At 51.1% G+C, this 25,130-nt stretch overlaps 1 protein-coding gene across 14 annotated transcripts in view; it reads left to right on the forward strand.

Annotated features, from left to right (window-relative positions):
* Positions 1–536: 536 nt before the first annotated feature.
* The window catches only part of LOC143146044 (uncharacterized), a 30,780-nt gene continuing 6,186 nt past the window's right edge, over positions 537–25,130 (forward strand). For 2 of the 14 annotated variants that reach the window (XR_012991830.1, XM_076310016.1), the window contains exons 1-16: positions 537–1,655; positions 9,425–9,619; positions 10,524–10,634; positions 11,874–11,963; positions 12,185–12,271; positions 13,028–13,126; positions 14,624–14,692; positions 15,591–15,686; positions 16,641–16,878; positions 17,789–17,860; positions 18,703–18,865; positions 19,667–19,776; positions 20,392–20,567; positions 21,027–21,243; positions 22,132–22,253; positions 22,370–22,546. Coding sequence is in view for 13 of the 14 variants with exons in the window: in XM_076310016.1 (XP_076166131.1) it covers positions 537–1,655; positions 9,425–9,619; positions 10,524–10,634; positions 11,874–11,963; positions 12,185–12,271; positions 13,028–13,126; positions 14,624–14,692; positions 15,591–15,686; positions 16,641–16,878; positions 17,789–17,860; positions 18,703–18,865; positions 19,667–19,776; positions 20,392–20,567; positions 21,027–21,243; positions 22,132–22,253; positions 22,370–22,546 (3,141 nt within the window). In the remaining variant the exon portion in view is untranslated. The remainder of the gene's footprint in view (positions 1,656–9,424; positions 9,620–10,523; positions 10,635–11,873; positions 11,964–12,184; positions 12,272–13,027; positions 13,127–14,623; positions 14,693–15,590; positions 15,687–16,640; positions 16,879–17,788; positions 17,861–18,702; positions 18,866–19,666; positions 19,777–20,391; positions 20,568–21,026; positions 21,244–22,131; positions 22,254–22,369; positions 22,547–25,130) is intronic. The other 12 variants (XM_076310017.1, XM_076310023.1, XM_076310018.1 and 9 more) reach the window with 12 other exon arrangements.

Genomic DNA, 25,130 nt, shown 5'->3' on the forward strand with positions numbered 1-25,130 from the left:
TGATCGAGGAGCCGTACAGTTATCAAAACGGTCACGTGTCACCCGATACCAAGATCTCGGGTTCCTCCTACGAGGAGAGCGCGAAGCCAGAACCGATCGCGACGGGTTTCCGGGGCGAGGAGGGGCAGGAAGAGGAGGAGAAGGAGCACGAGCAGGTATTCGACGAACAGCCGGAAGTTGCCAGCACGATTGTCGTTCAGGAAACAAGGACGGACGAGATCGAACGGTCCGCCGACGATGCCGAATCGTTCGTAGGCGAGAAGGTTCTCCAAGAGGAATCGGAAGAGGATACCGGAACCAAGCTCGCGGATGTCGAGCGGATCGACGCCACCTCGGCGGAGGATACTCAGCTGATAGACGTCGCGAACACCTGGACCGAGCAGGCGACGCTCCCAGATGGGCAACATGCTGGACAACGTTTCTACAAGTTCGAGCAGACCCTCTGTCAGCGTAACCTCGACGCGAGGGACTCTCGAGAGCTCCTCGAGGGTTCTTTGCCCGATGACGACAACCCTGGTGAACCCTCCGAAACCGTGATGGCCGAGACTGGTAAGGAACAAGACGCCGAACGCGATGGAAACGAACTTCCAATCGAGGTGGACTCCAAAGTATTCTTGGACGAGAAATCTTTCAAGAACAAGAAGACTCCCGAGAATTTTCAAGAGTGGCTCGATCCGGCGAAACCGGACGAGGATCCGGAGGAAGACCCAAGGACCGAGCCGGTGGAGCTGCCAGGAATAGCGAAGGAGGACGATTCGCGGCTGATCGACGTTTCCGGCACTTGGACCGAGCAGGTAACGTTTTCGGAGGGTCACCAGGCTAGCCAGCTTTGCTACAAATTCGACCAGACCCTTTGCCGGCGTAACCCCAACTCCGAAGACGCCAGAGAAGTAGGTCTCGAGGAGTCCTTGGCCGATGACAACAAGCCCGACGACTCCTCCGAAACCGTGATGCCCGAGACCGGGAAGGAACAGGACGTCGAGGACGATGGGAACGAACTACCGGTCGAGGAGGAGTCCAAGGTGTCCTCGGGGGAGAAACTGTCCAGCTCGTTGGACGAGAAGGTTCCCGCCGACAACGAGGACTGGTCCATCCCCGAAGAATTCGACGAGTGGTCCGCTCCCGCGAAATCCACCGAGGAACTCGAAGAGGGGGCTCGTGGGTCCCCGATCGCTCGGTCCAGGAGCTTCGACGACGGTACGTTGAGCCAATCCGAGGCGTCGACCGACGCAGCCAGCACCCAGGAGTTCATAGACACGGAACGTCGCGTGTTGAGCGAGGAAGGCGGCGAACACCTCCCGGAGGACTCGGGGAAGACGGATCTCCGATCAAGGAGTCTGGAACTCGTCGAGGACGAGGAAGTCGACATCAAGGAGGAGGAAATGAAAGAGGAAGCGAACGATAACGCGGACGAGCAGAACGCGATAGCGGAATCGTCCAGTGAACTCTCGGTGTCCGAGGCCACGTTCATCGAGAAAACCGAAGTGGTAATATCCGAGAGTAGCGTGACCATTTTCTCGGAGACCAAGTGCCTCGAGTCCGGAAACGACTCGGAACCGATGCTCGACGATCACCCGGAGAACATCGACTCACCCCCTCGCGCACCCCTCGCTACCCCGGACGACGAGGCCAGCGACTCCTCCAACATGTGTGACGTAAGTGCGTTCAATCCTTTCGCGACTGATCTACTCCGTCACCGAGTCCCCGGTTCAACGCGCGGATTCGGAAGCGAGCAAGGTACGACGGACGATGCTTGAGACGTTGACGCCGCCTCCGATACCCTTCTTCGACTCGCGAACTCTACTAAACCGATGCTTGCGCTTGTACGGCCAATTACGTGTTCTTGTTCTTGTTGTTATTGTTGTTCTTGCTGTTCTTGCTGTTCTTATTGTTGTTGTTGTTGTTGTTGTTGTTCTTGTTGTTGATGTTGTTTTTGTTTTTCTTTTTTGGGGGCAAAGGGAGGAGGGGGAAGAGTGTTAACGATAATGCATTTAAGGTTTTTCGAGATTAAGAAATGTCTCTCCTGGTTCTGTAATTTATAAGATATCGAAAGTGGAAACTAGAGGGGTCAGAAGAAGAACCTTTTAGCAACGAAGGTACAGGATTTTTACATTTGGAAAATTTTATCGACGAGAGTTCTCTCGTGTACCAAGACGCCAAAAATTCGAATCGCGTTGTCGTACGAACAAAAATGTAACACGCTTTGGACATTTAAACGGAGGAGAGGCTTCGACAGGAATATTTTAAAATAGCGAATCGGAATAGCGGTTTCAAAGTATGTACGTAATTGGCTGACTTCGGTGCTCCCGAGGAGGTACTTTCGTTCCGAATCGATGGTACCCGAGTAACAAAGAGGCAGGCGTTCGTTCGCGTTCCAGCCGAGTGTTGAGTAATTCTTGCAAACGAGCCATTCCGGCTCCGCTTTTCCTGGCGGTTCGCTGCAAGACTAATTACACCGTTGGGCGTGCTCCCACGCATATTTCGCGCCGGTAATAATTAATCTCATTAATTCCCGGCAACATTGTAATCGAGCAGGCTCGCGATTTTTCATCGACCGGTGTATTTCGATCTTTCGTACGAGTTTCGTCCTCGTTCGTTTTTCACGTCGCTCGAGAGCGTAACGCGTACAGGGTGGGCTACTCGACTCGATCGTATCAAAGTTCTCCTCGTCGCGAGTTATACGATTTCAAAGAACATTCGAAGCGGTAGGTGCGAACAATACTCGTCACAGGATTGAATGGTCCCGTCGGAGAACGTCGGCGCGTTTAATTAAACAACAAAGGCCTAATTGGCTCGTTGACATCGCGCAGCCACGCGTAACCACTTTCGGTCTCCGTTGTTTCTCTTCATTGACACCCGTAAGAATACGGCACGCGAGCGGGCACGCGCGGACGAACGCGAAACGAATCTGGTTCACGGTTACGAACGAAATTGACGCTTCGGAGCCGGTAAACGGTATCCGAAAGAAGAAAAAAGCCGATAGGTGAGGTCGCGATACGGCAATACGGAATATCGGCTCGAAGCAGATTTCGAAAGCTCGAGCCGATTACGAATTCGTAGAAATCGCGACGACGTCGCTTGGTTTCGTTATCCAACCGGCGGTGGGCTTAACGTCCAAGAAACAACACCGAAGCAACGTACGAAGGACACGGTATAGGTGGACGACTCAACGACTTACGCGACACACGACCCTACGACTTTACGGGCGTAAAAACTGTCGACGTTATTAACTCTGCGCTTAATCGCATACCAGACGAGACATCGACGATGTACCGTGGATAAAAGGTCAAGTCTTTTACTTTCTGCGTTTCATCGACCGATAAAAAGGTCTAAAGAACGATAAAAAGGTTGTGGAAATAATTAACCAAGAATATTTAGAGGGACGATAAAAAGCGTGTAAAACTAATACAAGAATATAAAAAAATATAGAACAAAGTTCCCGCTCGCGCCAAGGCGAACTCGAGATAAAGGTTATCGCCGCTGTCGCTCGCCGAGTATACGTTCGCGATAAGCGAACGAGAAAGCGAACAACACGATGCCAATACGGACGATATTGACCAACCTTCGTACGCGAATAATAAACGGGCCGGTGCGATTACGGCATAAGGTTCTCGGTAGCGCGAGATTGTTTACGCTAGCGTAAACAAGGCATCGGGTTACCGATTACGCACGATGCGTGCCAGCCTGCACGGATGCATCGCGACATTGTCGGCAAGAAACATAAACGCGTAACGTTATCGGTAACGAGTCTCGTTATCGGTCGATACGCTGGTAAAACAATTCCAGTCCGTGTTCGACGAACAACGACCAACAAGTAGAAACGAATAATTCGCGTAGCGGAAGCGTTCGGCTCGTTTATCAAGCCGACGGTACGAAATCGAGTTATCAAAGAGCCGGTTCAACGACCACCGCCCATAATCGCGTACAAGTAACCTATTCCGCGTTGAAACAGGCTTAACCAAGATCGAGGTCGTGCCAGAAACGGGCGAACCTCGACGTCTCGGCTCCGACGCTCGCGTTTCGAGCAACGCTCGGTGCGCTTCGGCTCGCGCGTTATCGCCGGGATGATGTATCGACGGTCTCATTGATTGCCTTATCGGCCAACGAGGAAACATCGTCTGTTTCGCGCGCGTTGCTTTCCTCGATGGACACTACTTCCGGAGAAGGAAAGAAAAGGAAAGAAAGTTCGAACAGCTTCGAATTCCTGCGAGGAACGTATCTTTCCAAGAAACTGTTTTAAACCAAGAGTCTTTCGAGGATCGAATTCCAACGGCAGAGATGACGCAAGACCGAACACGCTCGCAACTCCTGGAAAGTGGAGTCTGTGATTCGAATTGAACGAGGGGTATAGTTATTCCGAGTCGAAACCACCCGGTGGTGGTGGTGGTGATGGTGGAGGTATTATTATCGGTCGTGATCTTCGGATCAACGGGTTTATAGGCATCGAGTCCTCGGTACTCGTGAATAAATCCTTGCAACTACTGGAGAGTGGAGCGTAGAGTGTTCCGAGTTAAACCCACTGGTCGAGGTGGCCATTGGCGATCTTTGAACCCTAAGGGGAGTTTAAGAACGCCTGGTCCGGGTAACTCGGGTCAAAGGAGTTTTCCTCGCCGGAGAACCTTTGGGGTAAGATTTTCCAAGCCCCGAAGGGTCGTTGGATCGAAGCCGGTGACTCGATTTTCGTAAAGAAAAGAATCCCGGGCGCGTTAGGTTCGTAGCACGGTCCGGCGTCGATATCGAGGTCGATGTTTCGTCGAGAGCCGGCGAGCGGCCAATCCCGAGCTCCGCTTGCCGGTAGATCGGGCTGGTAGGTTTCGTTCTGCCGGTTGAGCACCGTCTGGCTCCCCTCGTGTTTCACCTGGCCACACGTACGCGGCCAACCGTCTCCCTGTGTCCGGTGGAAACGGCCAATCGCGGAAATCCACCGTATCCCCACGATTTCCTCCCGCTTGTCCACGCTTTGGAGAGCACCGGAGTTTCCTGAACCTGGCCTCTCCGGACGCGCAGACATCTCCGGAGTCGTGGATACGCCGGTTCCCCGAACCACTCTCGATCGCTCTGTTTGCCCGCTCGTCGAGGATGATCATCGGCCAGGTAGGAGACACATCGCGAGGAATCTTCCTTTTCCACTGTCTCGTTGCGTTCTCTGACGTTGAATATTTATTTTACGCTCTGTCGATCGGCGTCTCTCTCGCTCTCTCTCTTTCTCACTTCGTGGAACTTTGATCGCCGTTGAACGATCCATCCTGCCGTTTTAGCTACCGGTTAGTCGGAAGGTCCCTGGATATTTTCCTTTTCCGCGCGCGCACACGCGTTGTTCTTCCGATCGGTATCGAGCGATCCGTCCGAGCGAGTGGCAAGGGAGAGCCGGTCCCAGGGCGCTCGAGGAACACGATTCCCCTTCCAATCGGTGCTCCCTTATTCGCTCTCTCGCTCTCGTTCCTCGACGGCCGGTCTTCGTCGTTCTTCCGTCGACCTCGTTGCCAAGGTAGACGCGCGCTGTCGTCCCGAGTGGGTGGCCGTTCTTCGTGTTCGTCGCCGAGTCTTCCTCGATTTTCGCGCACAGTGTCCGCGGTGATCCATGAGTACGATCCTGGGTCCGTGTGTAGCCGAAATCCATGGTGCGCGAAACGATCGGGAAAGTGGGACCTTAGGATCGACGTGGCTCGCCCCATGGAACCGACAATTTTCCACGGTACGGGAATCCTGCGACCCGTGTTCTTTTGTTCTTTTGTTCTTTTGGGAGTGCGTTATCGACGTCGTTTCGGTCAACGCGACAAACTATCGCCCGCATAGTTTGCGGAACGAATACAGCTGGGTACTCGAGGTACCGCCGAGTGGTTCCCGGTAACCCTCTTGTCCTCCGACGGTGTCAAATTCCGACGTGAGACGAAACGTAACATTTTTCAAACGTTTCGAACATTTCTCCGCGCGTTCCCAGAGCGGGTTTCCGATGGGTTAGGTACAACGAGGTTGCGTCCAGCTAGGTTGATTCTAGATCGGTCGGGGTTAGGTGCAACCAGGGTGATTGGAGCGAGTGCAAGAACCCTAGGGTCCCGGACTTATCGGGCGAGGGGGTACCGTGTTTCCATCGGTTTCCCATACCCGGAGACTCTCCCGCAAGCCTCGAGCGTCTCGCGAGATCCGTCTCCGAAATTGTGAAAGTGAATCGGTAGCGTCGCCCGTTGAATTAGAAAGTCTGGTCTAACGCGTTACGAAAGTTCCCGGGCTGCTCCCGTTCACCGTGACCATCTTATTCTTCGTCGAATCCGCGCGCGACGAACAACGATCCTCTTGGATCGTTCCCGTGCACGCGAGCACCGCGTACGCATCGGGAGATATTACGATCGTGTCCTGTACACGGGACGGGAAACGTGGCTGCGTGACTTTCGAAAGGCTCTCCTCGGCTACTGCCTTTCGGGAAGAATGCAGCGTAATCGTCGGTTCGAATCGGGTTCCTCGAGTTACGTGGCCCGTAATTACGTGTCTCTCGCGCTCGCTCGCGAAGAAGCGACGCCGTGTAACGAAGCATTGTGCCGATCACCGGGCCTCTCCTCCACTCTCCTCTCCTCTCCTTTTATCGTCTAATAATACGATCGCGATAAAGTCGTCCCTGGTACCTGGTGGTGAACGCCGCGACGGCGGCGATCCTCGTAACTAATTTGCTCGGGGATCTCTTCATTAAGCACCGAGGCAACCAGACCAAAAGGAATTCCACCGCTACATCGCTCCTTCGAACTTTCGCCGCTGGCGTAATTAAGATTCGCTCGCGGAAGACGAGTCGTACGTAGCGTTGATCTCCGATCGGTGACCGAAACCAGACCTAACCAGCATCTCCGTGCGTACGCGCGCATGCACCAGTGTTTCTCAAACTTTTCGTAACACGCGACCGCCAGACCAAGAACGGTCGAGCTCTACGTTTACCGAGATTCCTTATCACCGACCGGAGCGGAGATCCAGTTTTTTCTCGGACAAACTTTTATTACCTTCCAAGGTAATGGGAAAAGTATATTTCCCAGAGGGAAATTACGTTCTACGAAAGATAATATTCGAATAGAAAAACGAGAAGTTTAAAAGTTACTCGGTCTGTAAAAGATTCGAACCTTTCTTTTTTATCGCGCACGCGAGCGAATACGGTTGAACGTTTAAAGAGCAGCTCTCTTCGAGTATACGTTTGAACCGCAGAATTGAGAATTCAGGAATCTGTGAATTGCAAAAAAAAAAAAGAAAACGTAAGTTAGGTTCGCGTGAAAATTCATCGCCGCTCCGTGTAATTCCATCGTCGTTGACCGACGTATAAATACGACCCGCGGGGAGAACGATACGCTCGACTCCGTCTATGAATATTTAGCAGAACGGTAATTGCTATCCCCGCGATCGTGTCAATTAAAGCGAGAACGTTAAGATTACTGTACACCGTCCTCGTAAAGTGAAATAAAGTTCCTCTGTTCGCTCGGGTTCGCGCAATTGGTCGAAGGATCCCCTTGTCCGCGGGTCGACGTTCGTGAACGATAGTCGCGACGGAAATTCATTAGGCATAACAACCGCGATAAAAATCACCGTGAGAAAAACACCGTCGCATTTGGGAAGCTCCCGAAGGTTTCGTTTGTTTATCTCTAGCCGCAGTAGACGTCGTTCGACAGGACGGTGACTCGCGAACGCTTCGTTGTCCAACAAACCGAGGTGGGTTGGCGTAGTCCAGCTCGCGATTCGCTCGTTCAGCGCGCCGATCGGCCGACTCTGCGATTCATATCCGTCCGTTCATTAATACCTTATTAACGCGCGGAGGAGGAATTGAAAGGACACTCGCTCTCTTTCTCGACGCGTAGCCCATTGATCGCTTTGCTGCACGCACGCGCGCACCTCGCGTATCGTATCCATCGAGGAGACTGCCAAGAAGGATTCCGAAGGAAAGCATCCTGTTAACGAACACGGACCATCCGGACCGTAATTACACATTTCTTTTCTACATCGTACTTACAACCGACCGATCTGTTCCATAAAGTCGATAACTTTGCGCCCGTAGATAGCACTTAATAGCGTTTCCATTAAACATTATTACAGACGCCAAGTAGATCGGTTCGGTCGAGGATCGTCTTCGGCTTTCGAGTGTTTTTATTTATTTTCAAATCGGAGTATCTTGGATCTTTGTTTTGGAATCTTCGGATACTTGAATCGCTATTTTTAGCACACGAGCTCTGGGATTATTCTTAGAGCCCTGTTTTGAAATCTTCGAATATTTAGATTGCCAGGAACGATAAATATCGTTTAGCGTAACCGTTGAAAAATAGTTAGTTCCGCCTTGGTGTTCGAAGGAACACTTTTCACAACTATCGCGCGGTAAATCTTCTCTCGTGACAACAATGGTACGTGGAAATGCCTCGGAGGAGTCAAGGCCCTCCGAACGACTTAATTCGAAAACGAGTCGACGAGCAACCGTTCGATAATGTCAGCGTCTCGGGGATAACAATTTATTTCGGCCTCGTTTTAACGACGAGATCGCGAGATCCACTTTCGAAGCACCGAGGAAGAGCGGTCGAGTTTTTCGATTTACGATAGAAACTCTCTGTGCAATTACACGGACGCTACAGTGTCACCTCTTCGATATGCAAAGCAGTAGGCCGCTCGTCAGCCTTCGTTTAGCGGACATCTCGTTGAAAAAAAGGATCGCCACTCGATGGAGATCCGCTTATCGTCGTTCGCGTTTTGCAACAAAACGATCGACGAGTACCATTTTGCGTATAATCGACGCCGTGTTTTCAACGAGAGAAAAACACATCGAAGGAGGTCGGATCCACCGTTCCAGGCCGAACGTGTCGCGCGAATCGCTGGTATTAGCGATTCCACCTTCGATCTTTTCGCAACTTTCGAGAACGAGCTCCTCCCTCCGGATGTTGGCCGAGGAAATCCAAGGGACGTCGTTAAGAAAATTGTTCGAGCCTCGAGCTATTTACAATAATTTCAGACGAAATTAACGATTGCGACGTATTCCTCTGTTCTTCGAAAGAACATCCTGTCTACTTCGACTCGATACGAAACTAACGACGTAAAGATTCCGCGGTACCGATAACCTCGACTTTTCGTTTCTTCTCGAGATAAAACACAAACGAAGAATCTCTACTTTATCGATCCAGTCGAGTCCTTCGATGCAATGTTTAAACACATCGGTGTATTTTATTTGTTTTAGAGTCCTTCTTCGTTATTGTACGTATTAGACGCGTTAAGTTGGCATCCTTCCGAAAGGACCAAAGAAACTGAAACTTTTTTCTATCCTAGGGGTTAGTCGGCCAGCGAGGGCACGTGTGGCCAATGGGTAGGGGGTAGCCAGTGATTTCGAGCGGCCAATTAATTGTGCCTCGACTCGAAGACCCGGGTTCCGCGGCAAGCGAGCAGAAATACATGTTTCTCGTTGTTTTGAACGTAGAGTGAAAGCCGCGAGGAGACGATCACAACGACGACGTCCGTGGTGACCTCGTCGAACGCAAAGGCCGGTACCAAGACGAAGAAGAAGAAGATCGAGGGCGTCGCCGGTAACGATGCCTCGCCGAACCTTACTCCGCGGACAAAGAAAACCAAGAAGAGCAAGAAAAGCGAGCTGGAGAAGGAGAACATCTCCGTGGTAAGTGGACGGGGGCCGTGCCGCGTTCGTTAATTTTCTCCAGGGTTGGGTTCGCGTCGTTCCTCGCGAGGATACACGGGGTTGGGGTCAGGGAGGGGAGCTCGCGTTGTTCCTTGCGAGCAGAAAGAGAGAGAAAGAGCGGAAAAGTGACGGTACCAGCGGACCCCGAGCACCAACGGACGATCGAATCGAGATCGAGAATCCTGGACGAGAACAGGAGACGCAGCGTGGGTATAAATACGGTGTGCATGAACCGTTATATCGTGTTAATTAGTACTCGCAGGGACCGACGAAAACCGGAAGTCCGTCTTTAATTCCTTGTTTGCATGCCGCGTCGATTCCTCGCGATACTTTTCACGGACTTTTCACTCCAATCGGGATATCCAGCGATTTTTTCTCCACTCGTTGGATCGTTCTTTTTTCGTCCGTTTCACAGTAGGCAGGGAATCGACCGCGCGTACAAAAGAGGAAATCGAAACTTAGCTTTCCTCGGGAAGGAGAATCGTCTGGGTACTTTTGGGCATTTCGACGCGCCTGGGAACCTCTCTCGTCGAGAACGATCCGTTTCCTCCGCGATGGAAAATTCTTTTCGTCGAAGAAACATCGACGGACCGATGTCGCGGAGAAAAATGTATCCGAGCGTTTCGCGAGTTGTTGCCCCAGGGGTATTCTCCTTCCCAGAGATCTCTTCTTCGTTCTCGAGGAAAAGTTACTTCTTTGAAAATTCGTCCAGAGGTCTCCGATCGTAGAATCGGTCGATGAACGCGACGGAATGCCCGAAAGGAAAACGCGTGCTCGGATAAGCGAACGTTTCGTATACCCTGTTTGTCCCCCTTCTAACAACCGTTGAATGTAACGTGATCGGTTGCATGTACAGTGTGCGCGTGTTTCTCTGTTTTGTCAGAACTCTAACTTGCGAGAGCCGAGCATGCACACCGGTTCCCGGCAAATGCATCCGGAAACGCTCGATTTCTCGAACGAGGACGATCTGTCGAACGTGAACGTCAAGTCTCTGGTAAGTTTTAGCGAATCGGGACTTTGAACGAGGACGACCGAGACCGAGCGTCGCTCGTACGCGCCGCGAACGCAAATTTCCACGCGAGGATGCGCGCAAAGTGGCTGCAATTCCGTAACGAAACGACTTGTACGCGACGGAGTAAATTGTCCGTGATCGAATTCGATTCGCGTGGTCGTTCGTTAACCGCGCGCGGTTTCTCCGCGCGGAACCGACGCGCGATCCGCCGCGAGTGTTTCGCGTGTCCGTGCGAGGAATTCGAGTCGCGTGCGAGGAATTCGTTTGCATTTTCTATTCTTACGTTGTTCGTTTAATCGTCCGGCCGAGAAAGCGCGGTCGAACTTTACCGAGCCGTGTACACCGTGACTCGAAAATTTGGCAACGCGCTCGTACACCTTTCGCTGAAAACTTTTCTCGTTCTTCCCATTACCTAGGATATTTGTATCCGTATCGTTACACCCCCGAGTCCAAAGATCGAGAGGTGCCCGAGATTTTCGAGCCTCGGTGTAATTTAAATCACCGGATGTACAAATTGTCCATCACTTTCGAATTTTCAATTCCTCTACTTACGAATTTTTTTCGATATCGCTTCGCGCAGACCTTTTCGTTAGCCTTAGAGAACTTACTAACCATCCCTCGTTACATTTGTTTCGCAATTATCTCGCATGTACCGATGCAATCTTTATTTATCACGTTCGATCTGTGAACGAAACTATCCTCGAAGCGTGCGTTTCCTTCGAAATATTGTGAATTCGTAACGAACCTTTCCAGTCGAAGTAATCGCGCTTCCACGATGGAAGTTTTCTCGCAAAAGGATAATTGCTAACTGGAAACGTCAAGAGCGTTCCAAGGTCACCGGTAATTTTCACTTCCTCGCGCTTCCTGCGATAAGTTCGTTCGTGGACGAAAATAAATAATCCTGTATAAATTATACGCTTGCCAGTTGGTCGGAACGAGCGAAATGAATATTATCCGATAAATCCTGGTAAATAGTTCGCTTTCGAGCAAGTTGCTCCGATCGAAGATTTCGACCAACTACCAACACGTGTAAATTATCCCGAATTAACGAGACGAAGACGATCCTGTGTAATCGATCCCCGATCGACACGATCGAGATTCAGCCATCGTCGAACAGTAGATCGCAGTTCGATCGAAGAACCCAACGAGTAGATTTGCGACACCATCGTACGTTCCCATTCGCATGTGACTAGCTTTGTGCGTTGTATTTTGTGCATGCAGACACAGACATATGTATCGGAGGCGACTCGCCACGAGCAGGATCGATCGATGAAGGAAAAAATTGCCACCGGCGTGTCGATCAAGCAGTTGGTAAGTAAACACGAAAAAGAAAAGAAAGGAAAGAAAGGAATCGAAATAGTCGCGCTTCGACTCGTCTTCGGTGCATTTAACGTACACCCGATACGGATTCGCGTCGCGTGTATTTTTTTCACTTGACGACGATTTTCTTTCGAGAGACGCTTGTTGAGAAAAAACCGCTTCGATGGCTGTTCGATACACTTTTGTCAGTTGTATTTTGTTGTCACTAACAGTGTCGTAGCTTTGGCGACATCTCGAGCATGAGCGACGGCGATCAGACGGCGTATGGGAAATCCAATCACACGATGGAGACCGAGGAGGTTTGTATATCACGTCATTTCGTTCAGTTTTCGCACACATCCCGTTCCTCGATCGTTCATTTTGCGCGATCGGCCCGGTCGATTAGCGTCGCTCGTCTCCTCGGCTCGCGGCCGTCTAACGGGACGAGGAGAGTTCTGCGAGCGAGTGTCGCTAATTCGAAAAGCTACCTCCCCGGTCGAGGGTCAACGAGCCCAAAGAAGAATCGATTCTCGCATCTCGAAAGCCCCGGTGGGGGGAACGGAAAGAATCGCTCGTATCTTTCGAGAGAAGCCCCAAACCGCGTCGAGCTCCTTTCGATTCGAACGGCCGGCTCGTTGAATCGTCTCGATCGGTAATTCGATTTCGTTCGAAGCATGTTCGCTCAGCATCCGATCTCCCGTGTTCGACGGAAAGTACAGCCCTATTAACAGTTATTAATGCATGAGCTCCACTTCGAGCTTCCGTTGTTCGCTTCGCGTTGTGTTTTTGGCGAGGAGGATTAACCGGCGAACGGACGAATAATTTATCCCAATTATCGTAACAGCATACTAATCGCGTAACGAGTACGAGCTTTGTGGCTTCGCCCGGGGATCGAAAAGAAACTCTGGTTATCGGTACGCGTGGAACGCTTCGAGTTACCTCGAGTTCGCGACAAATTTCAGAGGAGGGAAATATGTAACGGCGGGAATGGAAATTTCACAAAGCTCGCCACTCCGCGAAACTGTCCGCAACTTACCGCTAATCTGAGTTCCCGTTGACGCTCCCGACGATCGTAGAAAGCAAGGTCGCTGGGTGATCTGCGAGTATGCGAGAAGAGTTACTCGAAGTTCACCAAAGACGCACTCGTCTTCGCCGGGGTGTCGGTCAAGGCCCTCGTAAGTACCTTTCGTGAACCTGTTGGGTAACATCGGAGACGGCTAGAATTCCCCTCTTTTATCTTACGAGCGAGCGGTTCGAGCAAACTTACACTCGGTGTACAGGTAATTCTTTCGTCGTCGTATTTTTCGTCGGTTCTTCGTTACTCGGTGTTTCCTTCGCGCAAACGGGATAAACCAGAGTCGATTTCGAAACAACGTTCGTCCAAGGAGAGAATTCGGTGGCGAGGGATCGATTCCGAAGGGAATCCCGATCGTGCACGTGATCGATCCGCTCGAGTACGCTCGTTCGAGAGGCGCGTTTTGCTCTTGAGTCGGTCGCCGTCACGCCACGAATGCTGTCTCTCCATTTAAGGGAGGGCCGGCTTTGATAATAACCTACTGCTCATTTGCCCCACTTTGTGGCCGGCGACGACCGAGAATCGAGGTCTTGCGAGTTTTTTCGCCGCGTGTCCGTTGTTTATCGGTTATCCGGTTACGGATTTCGCGTCGAGTGACATAATTCCTCGACGACGATCGCTGCGAATCGACTTGGGATAACGCGTTCGTTACGAGTCTGGAGAAATTTCGGGCCCTCCCGAAGTCCAGATTTCACGGCGATCGATTCGTTCGTTCGTTCGATCCTCGGCCGAACGGTTGCTCATTTATCGAGGGCTACTTCGATTCGATGAGAGCGACCTATCGATCGAGCGTATTCGAGTGCGGGCGGAAAAAGCACCGTGACGCTCTGGATCGTGGCCAAAAAATGAAACGGCGGGAAACAATTCCAACCGTCTCCGAATGTTCTCCCCTCTCGTTCTACTCCTTCGTCTTCTTTTCTTCTCTCTGGTGATGCAGCGGTTGGCGAGATTCGTATCGCGCACGATTGGCAAGTGCAAGTGCCAGAGCCTTTACGGTATAATACCCCTGACTGACGCGATCCCATCTGCGCCTCGCGATTTCTTTATTAACGACCATCGTTTCGTTCCATCTCGAAATTCCTTCGAATTAACCGTCGCGACCTATTTGGCGGAGCTTCTGCTCGGATCGCGAGCCTTTGAAAATTATGCAAAACGGAGGCGTCTTCCAACGAAGAAGAACCACACATTTTACCCGCTCGGTTCGTTTCCAAGTCTCGTAGAACCTCCCATATCCGAATCAACCAACATACAAACTGTACGAACACGCATCTGTTCCCATAGGAGGAGAGATCCTCCGTTGCGGTTCTTTTTCTACGTTCGTTGGGTCAAATAATCGTACGTATTTGGATACGAGAGGTTCTTAATTTCCAAGCTCGAAATTTAGAGACCGTTTTCGTCTAAATTCGCGAAGAAGAGACGGTTAACCAACCGCTGCATCCTCGAACTCGAGAATGAAGGTGCATACGCTTACGGAATACATTTACCCGCGACACTAACCCACAGCCCGTGCTGTTTCTTTCTTTTTTGTTCGGTGTGCCCTCCCCGGCCGTGCATGAAACCTTAACCGAAAATTACGAAACCAACCTCCTCGGGACAGAGGGCTTCCTACTGTAGTTTGGCAAACTTAACGAGCGAGGGTAAGGACACGGATCGGCCGAGGTTCGAGGTAAGCCCCCGGAAGAGATAACCACACCGATACGTTCGGTTTTTACGGAGCTTTTTTTCTCTCTTTGCTGAGTTTCTCTTTTTCTCTCTCTTTCTCACTCTTTCTCTTTCTCTCCCTCTCTCTCTCTCTCTTTCGTCGCTTTACGCCTTGCACCTTTTATCGCATCCTACTTCTTTTCGATAACCGTCTGGCAATTGCATTCTCGTCTTTGCATCGTTCGTAAGTCACTGGACACGTGTCTGACCTGAGATATCCAAATATAAAGAAACGATAGTACAAATCGATAGATCACTTCCAAACAAGGTTAATGGATCAACGACTTATCGATTAAAAGTGTTCTTACTCCGAATTGATTACGTGTCCTGTAACTTACAAAGTGTAACTTTCCTTGGGGTGAAAATTCTGCTCGTTTATTTTCAAAGGAGAAGGATCCTGGTTGCTCTCCGGTCCCTAGTTGTTCGAAGAGACCGTCTCCAATTTTCGTAAGAAGTTTCCGGCCCCGAACGAGCAGAGCTTTCGCTCCAATTCGACGAGTATGCGAACGACCGTTTGGAAAGCTGTTTTCGGTCACACAATTTCCTTTCTCCGTTCGGTAACCCTTTGAGGACCCAATTCTCGCACAAGGAATCATAATCCACACCGGACCCGTGTTCAACGTGGGCGCCGTCGTGAAATTCCGCGCATCGTAGATTCTACACCGCGAACAAGTAACGCGTATCTTCCTTGTTCATTTTCGATGCAAAGGGGGGTCACGCTTTTACGCTCACGCTAAAAAAATCCGAGACTAGATCGGAAACACCGCGAATCCATCCGTGTTTTCTCCCCCGTCACGACGACCAAACCGGCCGAATTTTCTCGGCCGCTTTTCGTTTGACGCCTCCACTGTTTGTGTTTACAGAAGTCGAGCTTCAATAAATTCGACGCTCTGAGCAAGAAGACGGTGCTGCACGTGCGCTCGATCGACGCGGGCAAAGTGCAACAGCAGCTCAACGCCGTAAGCACTCCTCGAGATACTTTGAGATCGGCGTACTTAACCCTTCAGCCGCGGAGAGAGTGGAAGGGCGTTCGCCCTGGTGACAACGATCGAAATACTGGAAAAATTCGAGACGAGATTTCGCCGTGGCTGAAGGAGTTGCGAGGGAAGAATCCGAGTTTGATTTTAACGAGCTTTTACGAGACGTTTCTAACGACTGGCTGGGTGATCGCTACGCGTTGTAGAAGTTGCAGCGGCGAAGCGAAGTGATTTGCGCGCGAGTTTCTTTTTCGCGATTTTATTCGTGGGAAGATCGTGCAAGATGCAGGTCACCCGTCGTCTTGTAAAAGCTCGTTAAAATTGAAACGGGAGAGTCGAGGACCCTCTTCGTTAGAGGCCGGCGCCCGCAGGATGCTTTTCGAGTAATTTTTCTCGAGCTTTCGTGTAAGTCTCCATAGTGGACGATCGCGCGACAAATCCTTTTATGTAAATAAAACCGATGTAAAATATCACCTTCTATCTACTGTCCGTTCGCGAGAAGAAGACTAACGAGTGTTTGCAACCCCACTCCAGTCTACCAGTTTCCCCACCATCGTATACATTGTCGCTACTGGCCGTGGGGAGCTAGTAGACCGTAGACTGGAGTGAGGATACAAACACTCGTCAACCTCGCCTCGCGGACGAACAGTACTTTGTTGTTGGCACTCGAAGGTCACGAGCTACCGTCACGCATGGAGACTATAATTTTCTTTAACCTTCGCAGTATACGGTGGCTGGGTCGAGAGTGACTCGTCTCACTTTTCCTCGTAAATACTGTATCTAGACGATAAAAAGTGGAGCGACAACTTTGCCAATTGTAAACGCCTAATATTTACAAAGGGGACTGAAGTGACCCAGCCATTGGTCTCGCGTAGGTAAATAGGTAAATACGAACGACGACGAAAACAGCGGTGAAAGAATAATCGAATTTGACAGCAGGTGGGTCAGAATGGCGACACGAATCCAAACTGTCGCAGTTGCGGCAAGGTCGTCTTCCAAATGGAACAGACAAAGGCCGAGGGTCTGGTCTGGCACAAGAATTGCTTCCGGTGCGTCCAGTGTAGCAAGCAGCTTAACGTCGACAATTACGAGAGCCACGAGAGCACGCTTTACTGTAAGCCACACTTCAAGGAGCTCTTCCAACCGAAACCGGTTGAAGAGTCCGACCAGCCTGGTAAGTCGATCACACGGTCCGCGACTACGTAGGCGGAACTCGCCTTAAAATAGCGCCAGCCTCCGGGTCTAATCTGCGAATCTTTCTGCTCGCTTTGATACGCGCCGCCCAGGAGTTCGCGATTCGAAACGCGGATCCGCGATTTCACCGAAACGCGCTCGCCTCTACTCTGCTCCGTTTTCCTTACCACCGCGGGGATTCATCCTCCGCTTTGAATCAGCCGCTCGAACGTGTAAACAACCCTTGGAGATTTCGCGAACGCGTCTTAATCGAGCAAGGATTTCCTTTTTTAACCGGTCCGTGTTTAAACGCTTCCTGGAAACCCTGCTGCTCGAATGGATTTAAATACTCCGTGGTAACTCTGGTAGTTGAATTTAAATGGCCACGCAAATCGTGTTGCCAAAAAATCGACTGGCAAGTATCTCGCTCGCTCGCTCGCTCGCGTAATCTCGGAACAGTCGACTCGAAGTTAACGCGGAGGAACCAGAGACGATTCGCGACGTAAACGTAATTAACGCAACGATTTCGCTTGTTTTTACGCGATCTGTGACGTACCGTTGGATGATTATTCGCAGCGGAGCGAATTTCTTTTAAAATTGTAGGCTAGATTGTTCTTTTATCGCGCAATCGGTTCGGGGCGTTAACGCGTTAATCGATCCTCCGTTATTATTCAGCAGTCGAGAATTCGTTTCCGAGGAGAGCGAGCGCCGCGGCAATAGGAGAAAGTTCCCCTCGTCGAAGGAAATCCGATCGCCGTGTCGGACGAACGGGCGAAATAAACGTTCGTACGTTCCGTGCACCCCTCTTTGTTGTAGTCGCTGAAATTACCGCGCCCCTCTCCCCTATAATTACACGCGAATCAGCAGAGAGATCGTTAATGCGACAAAGAGATGTCTTGTGAACTCCGTAGTGCGACCTCGAAAACCGGAGCTGATCATTAGGGAGAACGAGCCGAAAGAGCTGCCGCCCGACGTGGTCAGAGGTAAAGTCTGACGGAAAAGTGTGGAAAACCTGGCGAAAATAGTCGCCCGGGAGTGACATCTAACCGCTGATCTAACCGTTTGCAGAGTGCACCTAATACCATAATTTCGATTTTCAGCGCCGCGCGTTGAAATCTCGGTTCGTTTCGATTTCTCTGGTTTCGGCACGGTCGTTTGTTCGTTTTTCTCTGGTCGAACGATCGTAAGAGCTGGAGAGAATCGTAGCTGCATGGATAACCATTAATACGCGATCGACGATTTCGCGTCCGCAGTTTTCCCGTAGCCGAGTTCACTTGCCCAGGGCCCTGCGCGATCTCCAAGCAAGGGCCCATAGTGGGGGAAGCGACCTTGAGCGGTCAACGTTTACCGCCTCGAGCGCAGGAAGCGTCTACGAACGTTGCGCGATACAAATCCTTCCTCGTTGATCGTCCAATTTAAAACTGTCGAGACCAGTTTGGTCGATCGCGTGGAAAATCGTCTCGGCGGGCAATCTTCTCGGCGAGAAGAACCGTTTTTCGATAAATGCGGACGCGAAATCGTCCGTAACCCTACCAAACGACTAACCCTGTTAAAACCTCGTGGTCCCCGATCCACGAAAGCAGATTCGGGACTGGTAGCAAAATTGGCTACCGTTAAATGTACTGTGCACGACTCGTAAGAAGTCTTCGAGAAACTTTAAAACTCTGGTTCGGTATCCGATCGTAGCCACGTTCCTCTCTCCTCTCGGGACGTGACGTCGGTCGCGCGCAATACCGTGTACCGCACCGTAGACTCGTGCACAGCCATTTAACGCGTAAAAGTGTCGACCGTGTCCGACGAAAACGTTCACCGCTCTTCGTTCCAGCCTCCGACAAACCGGACCTGGGTCTCGAAGAATTGTCGAGCCTGAACGTGAAGTCCCGGTTCCAAGTGTTCGAGAAGGCTGGCACGGAAGCGAACGAGATCGAAAGGTCGCCGTCGCAGATCGCGGTGAAGAGGTCACCGAGCATCCTCAGCAAACTCGCCAAGTGAGTAAATTCGCGTTTCAACGATTCCGCGTCGCCCGTGATCGCGATCGAAACGGTTCTGGCCTCACTCTCTCCTCGGTCGAGGAGATGGTTCTCAGCCGTGACACAGATTCGTTTCCACGAGATGGACACAACGAGGACTCTGTTCACAGGCCGACGATTTTCTCGGTAACGTCGATCCTCGAAGGGACGCTCGCAAATTATCGACGTTGGCTCGTTTCGATCAGGGGTAATTCCGAGTATCGGTAACGAGGCAATTCGAAATTAATCGGTATCGGTGCGAAAGAATTTTTCCGTACGCGTTAACGTAAGAAGATTTGGGAACGATTTCATCGAGAAAAATTCAAAAGCTTTTCGTGCGTTGTCCATCGGTGGACTGCGTATCGGCGCCCGAAAAAAAAAGATCGATCGTTGGACCAGTTTTTAATTTCCACCGGAGGAAACTTTTGCACCGGATAGTGTTCCTCGCGGCGCGCTCGATCCCCCTCGGTTCTTGTACCGTAAATTGCATTCCAAGCTGGACACCGAGGCAAACGAAACGCATTAAAGCTGGACGACGGCAGAGTAACGCGATCAAATGCTGCCGCCAGAAGTTGCCGTGTCACTCGAAAATGTGCAAGCCAAGGCTCGCTAATATAGAACAGTGGAGTGAAAAATGAATTCGCCAACGTTAAAATCGGTCTCGCGATTACGACGGACCGTGTTCGACCGATCAGCGGTTTTCTTTGACGCGTGCGCGAACGCGTTCGTTCAGAAATTCGTTGGAACGTTTACGACTACTTTGCGCATCCTTTTGTCCAGATTCCAGGCCAAAGGCATGGATATCGGAGTAGCGGACGAGTCGCTAAATGGAATCCCTTACGAGGAGTCGAGCGAAACCGAGGAGGACGAGGAGACGGAGGAGACGGAAGGTGAGGGCGGAGAAACATTTAATTCAAATCGGAATCCAGCGCCGTTGATGTTTCGAGCATTCTCCCGTTTCCCCTTTTCTATCTTCCTTTTGTTCCGCCAACGGCTGGAGTACTTCCTTGAGAGAAGTAGCTCTTTTTGCAACCGCTCCTCTCGATGGAACGGGAGTATTGAAAAAAGTTGGACCAACGGCGCAAACCGGGACTCGAAAGCTGCGGAACAATCATCGAATTTACTTCCACGCGCAATTTTCTCCTCTGGTGCTCGACGAACGAAGAATACGAGAGCGTCGCGAGTGCGGAGATGTTCGACCGATTGGAGAAGAGTTTTCGAGGTCGTCTTGGACCTCGTTTTACGCGTAGAAAAGTTTGTCACCTCGAGCACGAGGTACGAAAATCGAAAGTCCTTTGAACATTTCCCCAAACTGTACTTAATTCCCATTGGTCGATAATTTTCCCCGGAACGATTCGCTTCGTGAAATGTCCTTTTTTCATCGTAGCAAAGAGGAGAAACTTGTCGTCGAAAGTACGCCAGTGTCGCGTGTCTCGAGGAAGAGCTACTCGCGCAAAGTTTCTCGAATCGAAGCCAGTTCCATCCTCGTGTTTTGTGCGTTGCAGAGGTGCAGAGCGAGATCGTGAAGGCGAAACGTACGACCCGCGAGCGCCCGATAAGCTTCACCAAAATGGACGACATCAAGAATCGTTGGGAGTCGACCAGCCAGCAGGGTAGACGCGAGGTTCAACGCGAGGCGAGGAAAGAGGAGATCGCTGGGATTCGTTCGCGGTTGTTCATGGTAACGTTCGTTCTCGGGCTCGTTGAACCGTCACGGATCCGGCCCAGACCTCGATAACGTTCACGCGAGGAAAAGATCGCCGGTTCCGGTTAATTCGAGGAACGACTAAATCGCTCGCGAAGTAGTCCGGGGTAATGACATCGTGCCCATTAGACGTAGACGCGGAAAAAGTTCCAGCCGAAGAAAATGTGGCGCACGCATTCTCCCAAGAACGCGCGTCACGTCGTGCAACGCGTGCGCGGTGAAACGATTTGTGGAACGACGCGAATCGTTCGCGTCGAACAACGATCCCCTTTTTTAACGATAACCGAGAGTCGAACCGAACCCGTAACCGTTCCTTTACCTCGCGAATCGTCTCCGAAGGTACGATACTTTGCCGGTTCGAGAGCTCTAATTTCGAACGAACATTTACCGAGGTCGAAGTGGTTTTCGCTCACCGGAGATCGATTTCTGTCGCAGGGCAAACAGGGTAAAATGAAGGAGATGTACCAGCAGGCGGTGGCCGGAAGCGAGCGCGTGACGAAGATCAACGCGGCCGAGGAGATCCAGCACTCCGCCACCCACGCTCGTTCCATCAAAGAGCGATTCGAAAGGGGCGAGCCCATTGCCGCCTCCGACGACGAGACGGACAGTAAACCGAAACCGGAGAAGGCTGACGAGGAAGTGATCGCGGCAGGTGCGTTCGCCGAGCGTGGTATATTTAGAAACCGTTAGGACCGATTAGCCGTCCGCGGGATTGGACTCGTGGCGCGATTACTCGACGTTGGTGCAATTTACTACGATCCACAACTGCCGAGAGATCCGCGAGGGAGTGGCCCGATCGCGACGAGCACGACGCATTTACGCACGTTTACAGAGCGATCGAAAGAAGAAACCTCGACGAGACATCGCCCTGGCGAACAATAGAAACCTTTTCAGCAAACTTTCCGGTAGGGGTTCTCGACTTGCGCAGTCCGTTTAGAAAAGGAACAACTTTGGACGAAATCGTCGACCAATCCGAGAGAAACTCCACGAGGCCGTCGTCCAAACCGCAGAGATCTTTTCTCGAGTCGCAGCTCGCTACAGCGAAGAGAGAGTATCGCGAGAGTTACGAAGATAGACATTGTAGCTCGCGTAAAGGGGATCTTTCGCTGTCGTCGTTATTCATTCCGTGTTTGATACTCGGGACGGTTAATTCGGTGCCAAGTGTTCGAGATTGATCGATCGGTGAAATGTGTATCGCTTAACGTATGCTCCTCGAGTTCTTGGAATAGGAAACGCAGCTCGTAACAAAGGGATTTACGTACGATCTCCTATTTGCCGCGAACAGTGTCCTTTGCCAGCCGAGATACACCTTCCGATGAGTTTGTTGCGCCAAGATTAATTCCCTCTACGTTCTGTTACGTTCTTCGAGCGCTCTCGGAATTTACAAGCTTTCGTTACCGATCAAGTATCTCTCGAACGTTGGTAAATGTCGATAATGGATCTCTTGCCGAGCGCTCTCGGAATTTCCAAGGTGGCCTTACCGATCGATCACCTCTTCGATATCGAGAAATGTATTAACAATCGATTCCTCGCTGCGCAGGAATTAGCAGGAAATCTCGATCGCTGTTCCTGGAACTGGACGCCTCGGCGGCAAAGACTGGACGACCCGTGACCCCCGTGAACCCGAAGACACCCGCGGAGACGCCGCGACGCGCAAGAGACGTAAGTTGAAAATCTTTCTTCTTCGGTTTTAAGAGGCGCAGAATACTTTTCCGCTCGGTTTTCAAAGCTCGCTCGATTCTGCGTTCATTTAATCCTTTGGAACCTGTACGAACAAGGCATTCATGGGACGCCAAGTTTCCGACGACGTGGTACGCAGCACGGACACGACCGAAGATGTTCTCGCCGAGACCTCGGACATTTCGAACAAATTCAAATTCTTCGAGTCCTACAAGGAACCGGAAAAAGAGCGGAAGAAGTTCCGTATTACCCCTCCGCGCGACGGTCAAGTCAAGGTTCGCCCCTTTTTCGAGTGCAGAGTGTCCCCGAGTCCGTCTCAACGATCCCACTAACAATAAGAATTCTTTTTCGAATTTCTCTAAACGCCTATCGTAACTCTAACGGTCTCGCGTAGAGATTCAATAACCCTACCTTTCGTTTGTTGCATGGAGTGCTGTTTAACAAAATAACCATCGAGACGTTTCGTAAATTTCTCGATAGTACCGCGACGAGTCGGCGTGGACGCAGATTATGTTTACCATCAACAATATCGCTCGTCGCGAGTTTTAATTTAACTTCCACCGCACGAATCGCTGCGTGACCCATATCAAATTGCCTCGACGCGATAGTTATCCAACAAAGTACCTCCCACGAGTTTCATCAGCGCTATTATAAGCTCGAACCACTCGTCGGAATCAAGAAGATTAAACCGAATCGGGCCGATTATCGCCCGAATCTCCCAGCGATTTCCGCCGGTGCACCAACGTGACTCGATTCGAGTGCCCCGATCGACGGTATCGATTTCGTCAACCTCGTAATTAAAACTTCTCTCACTGGAGAGACTCGGTACGAACCATAGCTGCGCAACTGGCGGCCCGTTGCTCGACCAACGCGTTTATTTCGCTTCCTTCGTTGGTAGGAGATGGCACTTTGGCTACCGTGGTTAGCCCGAGTTGTACAGCTCCGATTCCCCGACTTCTCCGGATTCTAAATGGTACGCGAAGATACGTAAACATCGACGGGGGAGACCGGTTCTTAGATTTCTAAATTATTCGATGCTCGAGAAACATTTGATTCGAAGCGCCCAAGTTCTTCGAACTCGAAAATTTATCCAAAGATCCTCGTTCATCCAGGTCGGAGCGATTTAACATCTGTTGGCGAGAGACGTTGACCATCCGCGATACAAATAATAGCTTTAACCATCGCCGTAATTGAAGATTCGTGTCGAGAAGAGTATTCAACTTCTCTCGACTCTAAACGGTGTAAAGCTCGCTTATTTCTAAATTATCCAAGAAGATTCGTTCATCCGGGTCGAAGCGATTTAACACCTGCTCGTCTCGAGTTCGCGTTAATGTCGAACGCAAACCTCTCGTAGCCCCTCTCCAAACACCCAGAAAGAAACTTTATCGAAAGGAACGGTCCCCGCGCAGCGCACGATCGCGCAACTGGGTGCTAATTAATAATCGATTCGGTAAGAAGAGGGACGACGCATCGGGCCCCGTGGTGGTTCGTGTAAGCTCGTGAAAGCTCGACGGTTCTCTCGGCGAGGCGCACAGTGCCACTTGATTCCACGGCTGTCCTTGAACCCCCTCGAGTGGTCAGCAGCCATACTTTTACCGTTAGTATTCCTACATCCTTCCATTCGTGAAGAGAGCAGGCCGCTCGGCGCGGCTCGGCGCGGCACGGCGCGGCACGGCGCGGCACGGCGCGGCACAGAGCGGCGCGGCGCGGCGCGGTGCGGCGCGACCGAGCACACCACCGTGGCCCTCCCAGTAACTCACGAGGGGGAACAGTAAGAGCCGTGCGTCCTCCTCGTGTGAACGGCATAGCAACCGCCGACACGCTGCCAGTTCGGACTTTGCCGGAGCCACGGAACAAAAGGCTCCCTCGTGACGGTTACGCGTACTTTCGTCTCTTCTCTTCGATTATTACGTTTTACGCTCGATTTTTCACCGTGTCTCGCGATCCAAGGCCAACGACAATAACGCAAGTGAGTAACCGATTTATTCCCGAAACGGAGATGGAGAAAGGACGTTAAAATATCGCGAAAGATTCGTTCAGCGACCAATTCACTCGTCGTGTTCTCGAGTAGAAGAATTTGTCGGTCGAGCGTTTCAACGAAATTCGTTGTAGAAACCCGGTGTACCTAGTCGCTTCGAAGTCGTGCTAGCCAGTGAACATCGAAAAAGTGTACGGAATCGACGCCGTGTACAAAATTGCCCGCTTTCACGAATCCCAGTGTACGTCGTACAGTCGATACACACTGGACGCGCTTTCCTTTCGAAGAAAGCTATCGATCGGGAGCCGAGAAAAAACTTTCTTTTTTTTTTGCTTCGACGCGTATCCTCGACTTTTACACACGGAGGCCGAGGGATCCGTGGAAAGAGGGTCTCTCCCGAATATTTTCGCAGCCGAGCGGCTGTGAACGACTCCTCCTCCTCCTCCTCCTCCTCCTCCTCCTCCTCCTCCTTCTCCTCCTTCTCCTCCGCCTCCTCCACCTTCCCCTCCTTTCTCCTCCACCTCCTGTTCCTCCTCCTCCGGTGAACGCGGTGAACGAACACGGTCCGATCGCGTTTCATGACTTTTAATGTAACTTCGTTTCGAAAGAGAGGGAAGAAACGGTAGCGCGTCGCCGCTATTGTCCTCTTTATCTCGAGCGTGTGAGAACGAGAAGCGGAATAAATCTTTCTCGTTGTTTCTCTCTTTCTAAATAAAAAGCGGGGAAACCGTCGTTAACAAAGATTCGCGCCAGCGACTCGAACTAATTAGCTTTCTCTCGAATCTATAAATCTCCGATCGTTTCGAAGTGAAACACGCCGGGTGGGGGTTCTCATTTTCTCGCAACGATCGTCCAAACGGATTCCATCGACGGTGACGTGT

This window comes from Ptiloglossa arizonensis, chromosome 4 (assembly GCF_051014685.1).
Source record: "Ptiloglossa arizonensis isolate GNS036 chromosome 4, iyPtiAriz1_principal, whole genome shotgun sequence".
NCBI lineage: Eukaryota > Metazoa > Arthropoda > Insecta > Hymenoptera > Colletidae > Ptiloglossa > Ptiloglossa arizonensis.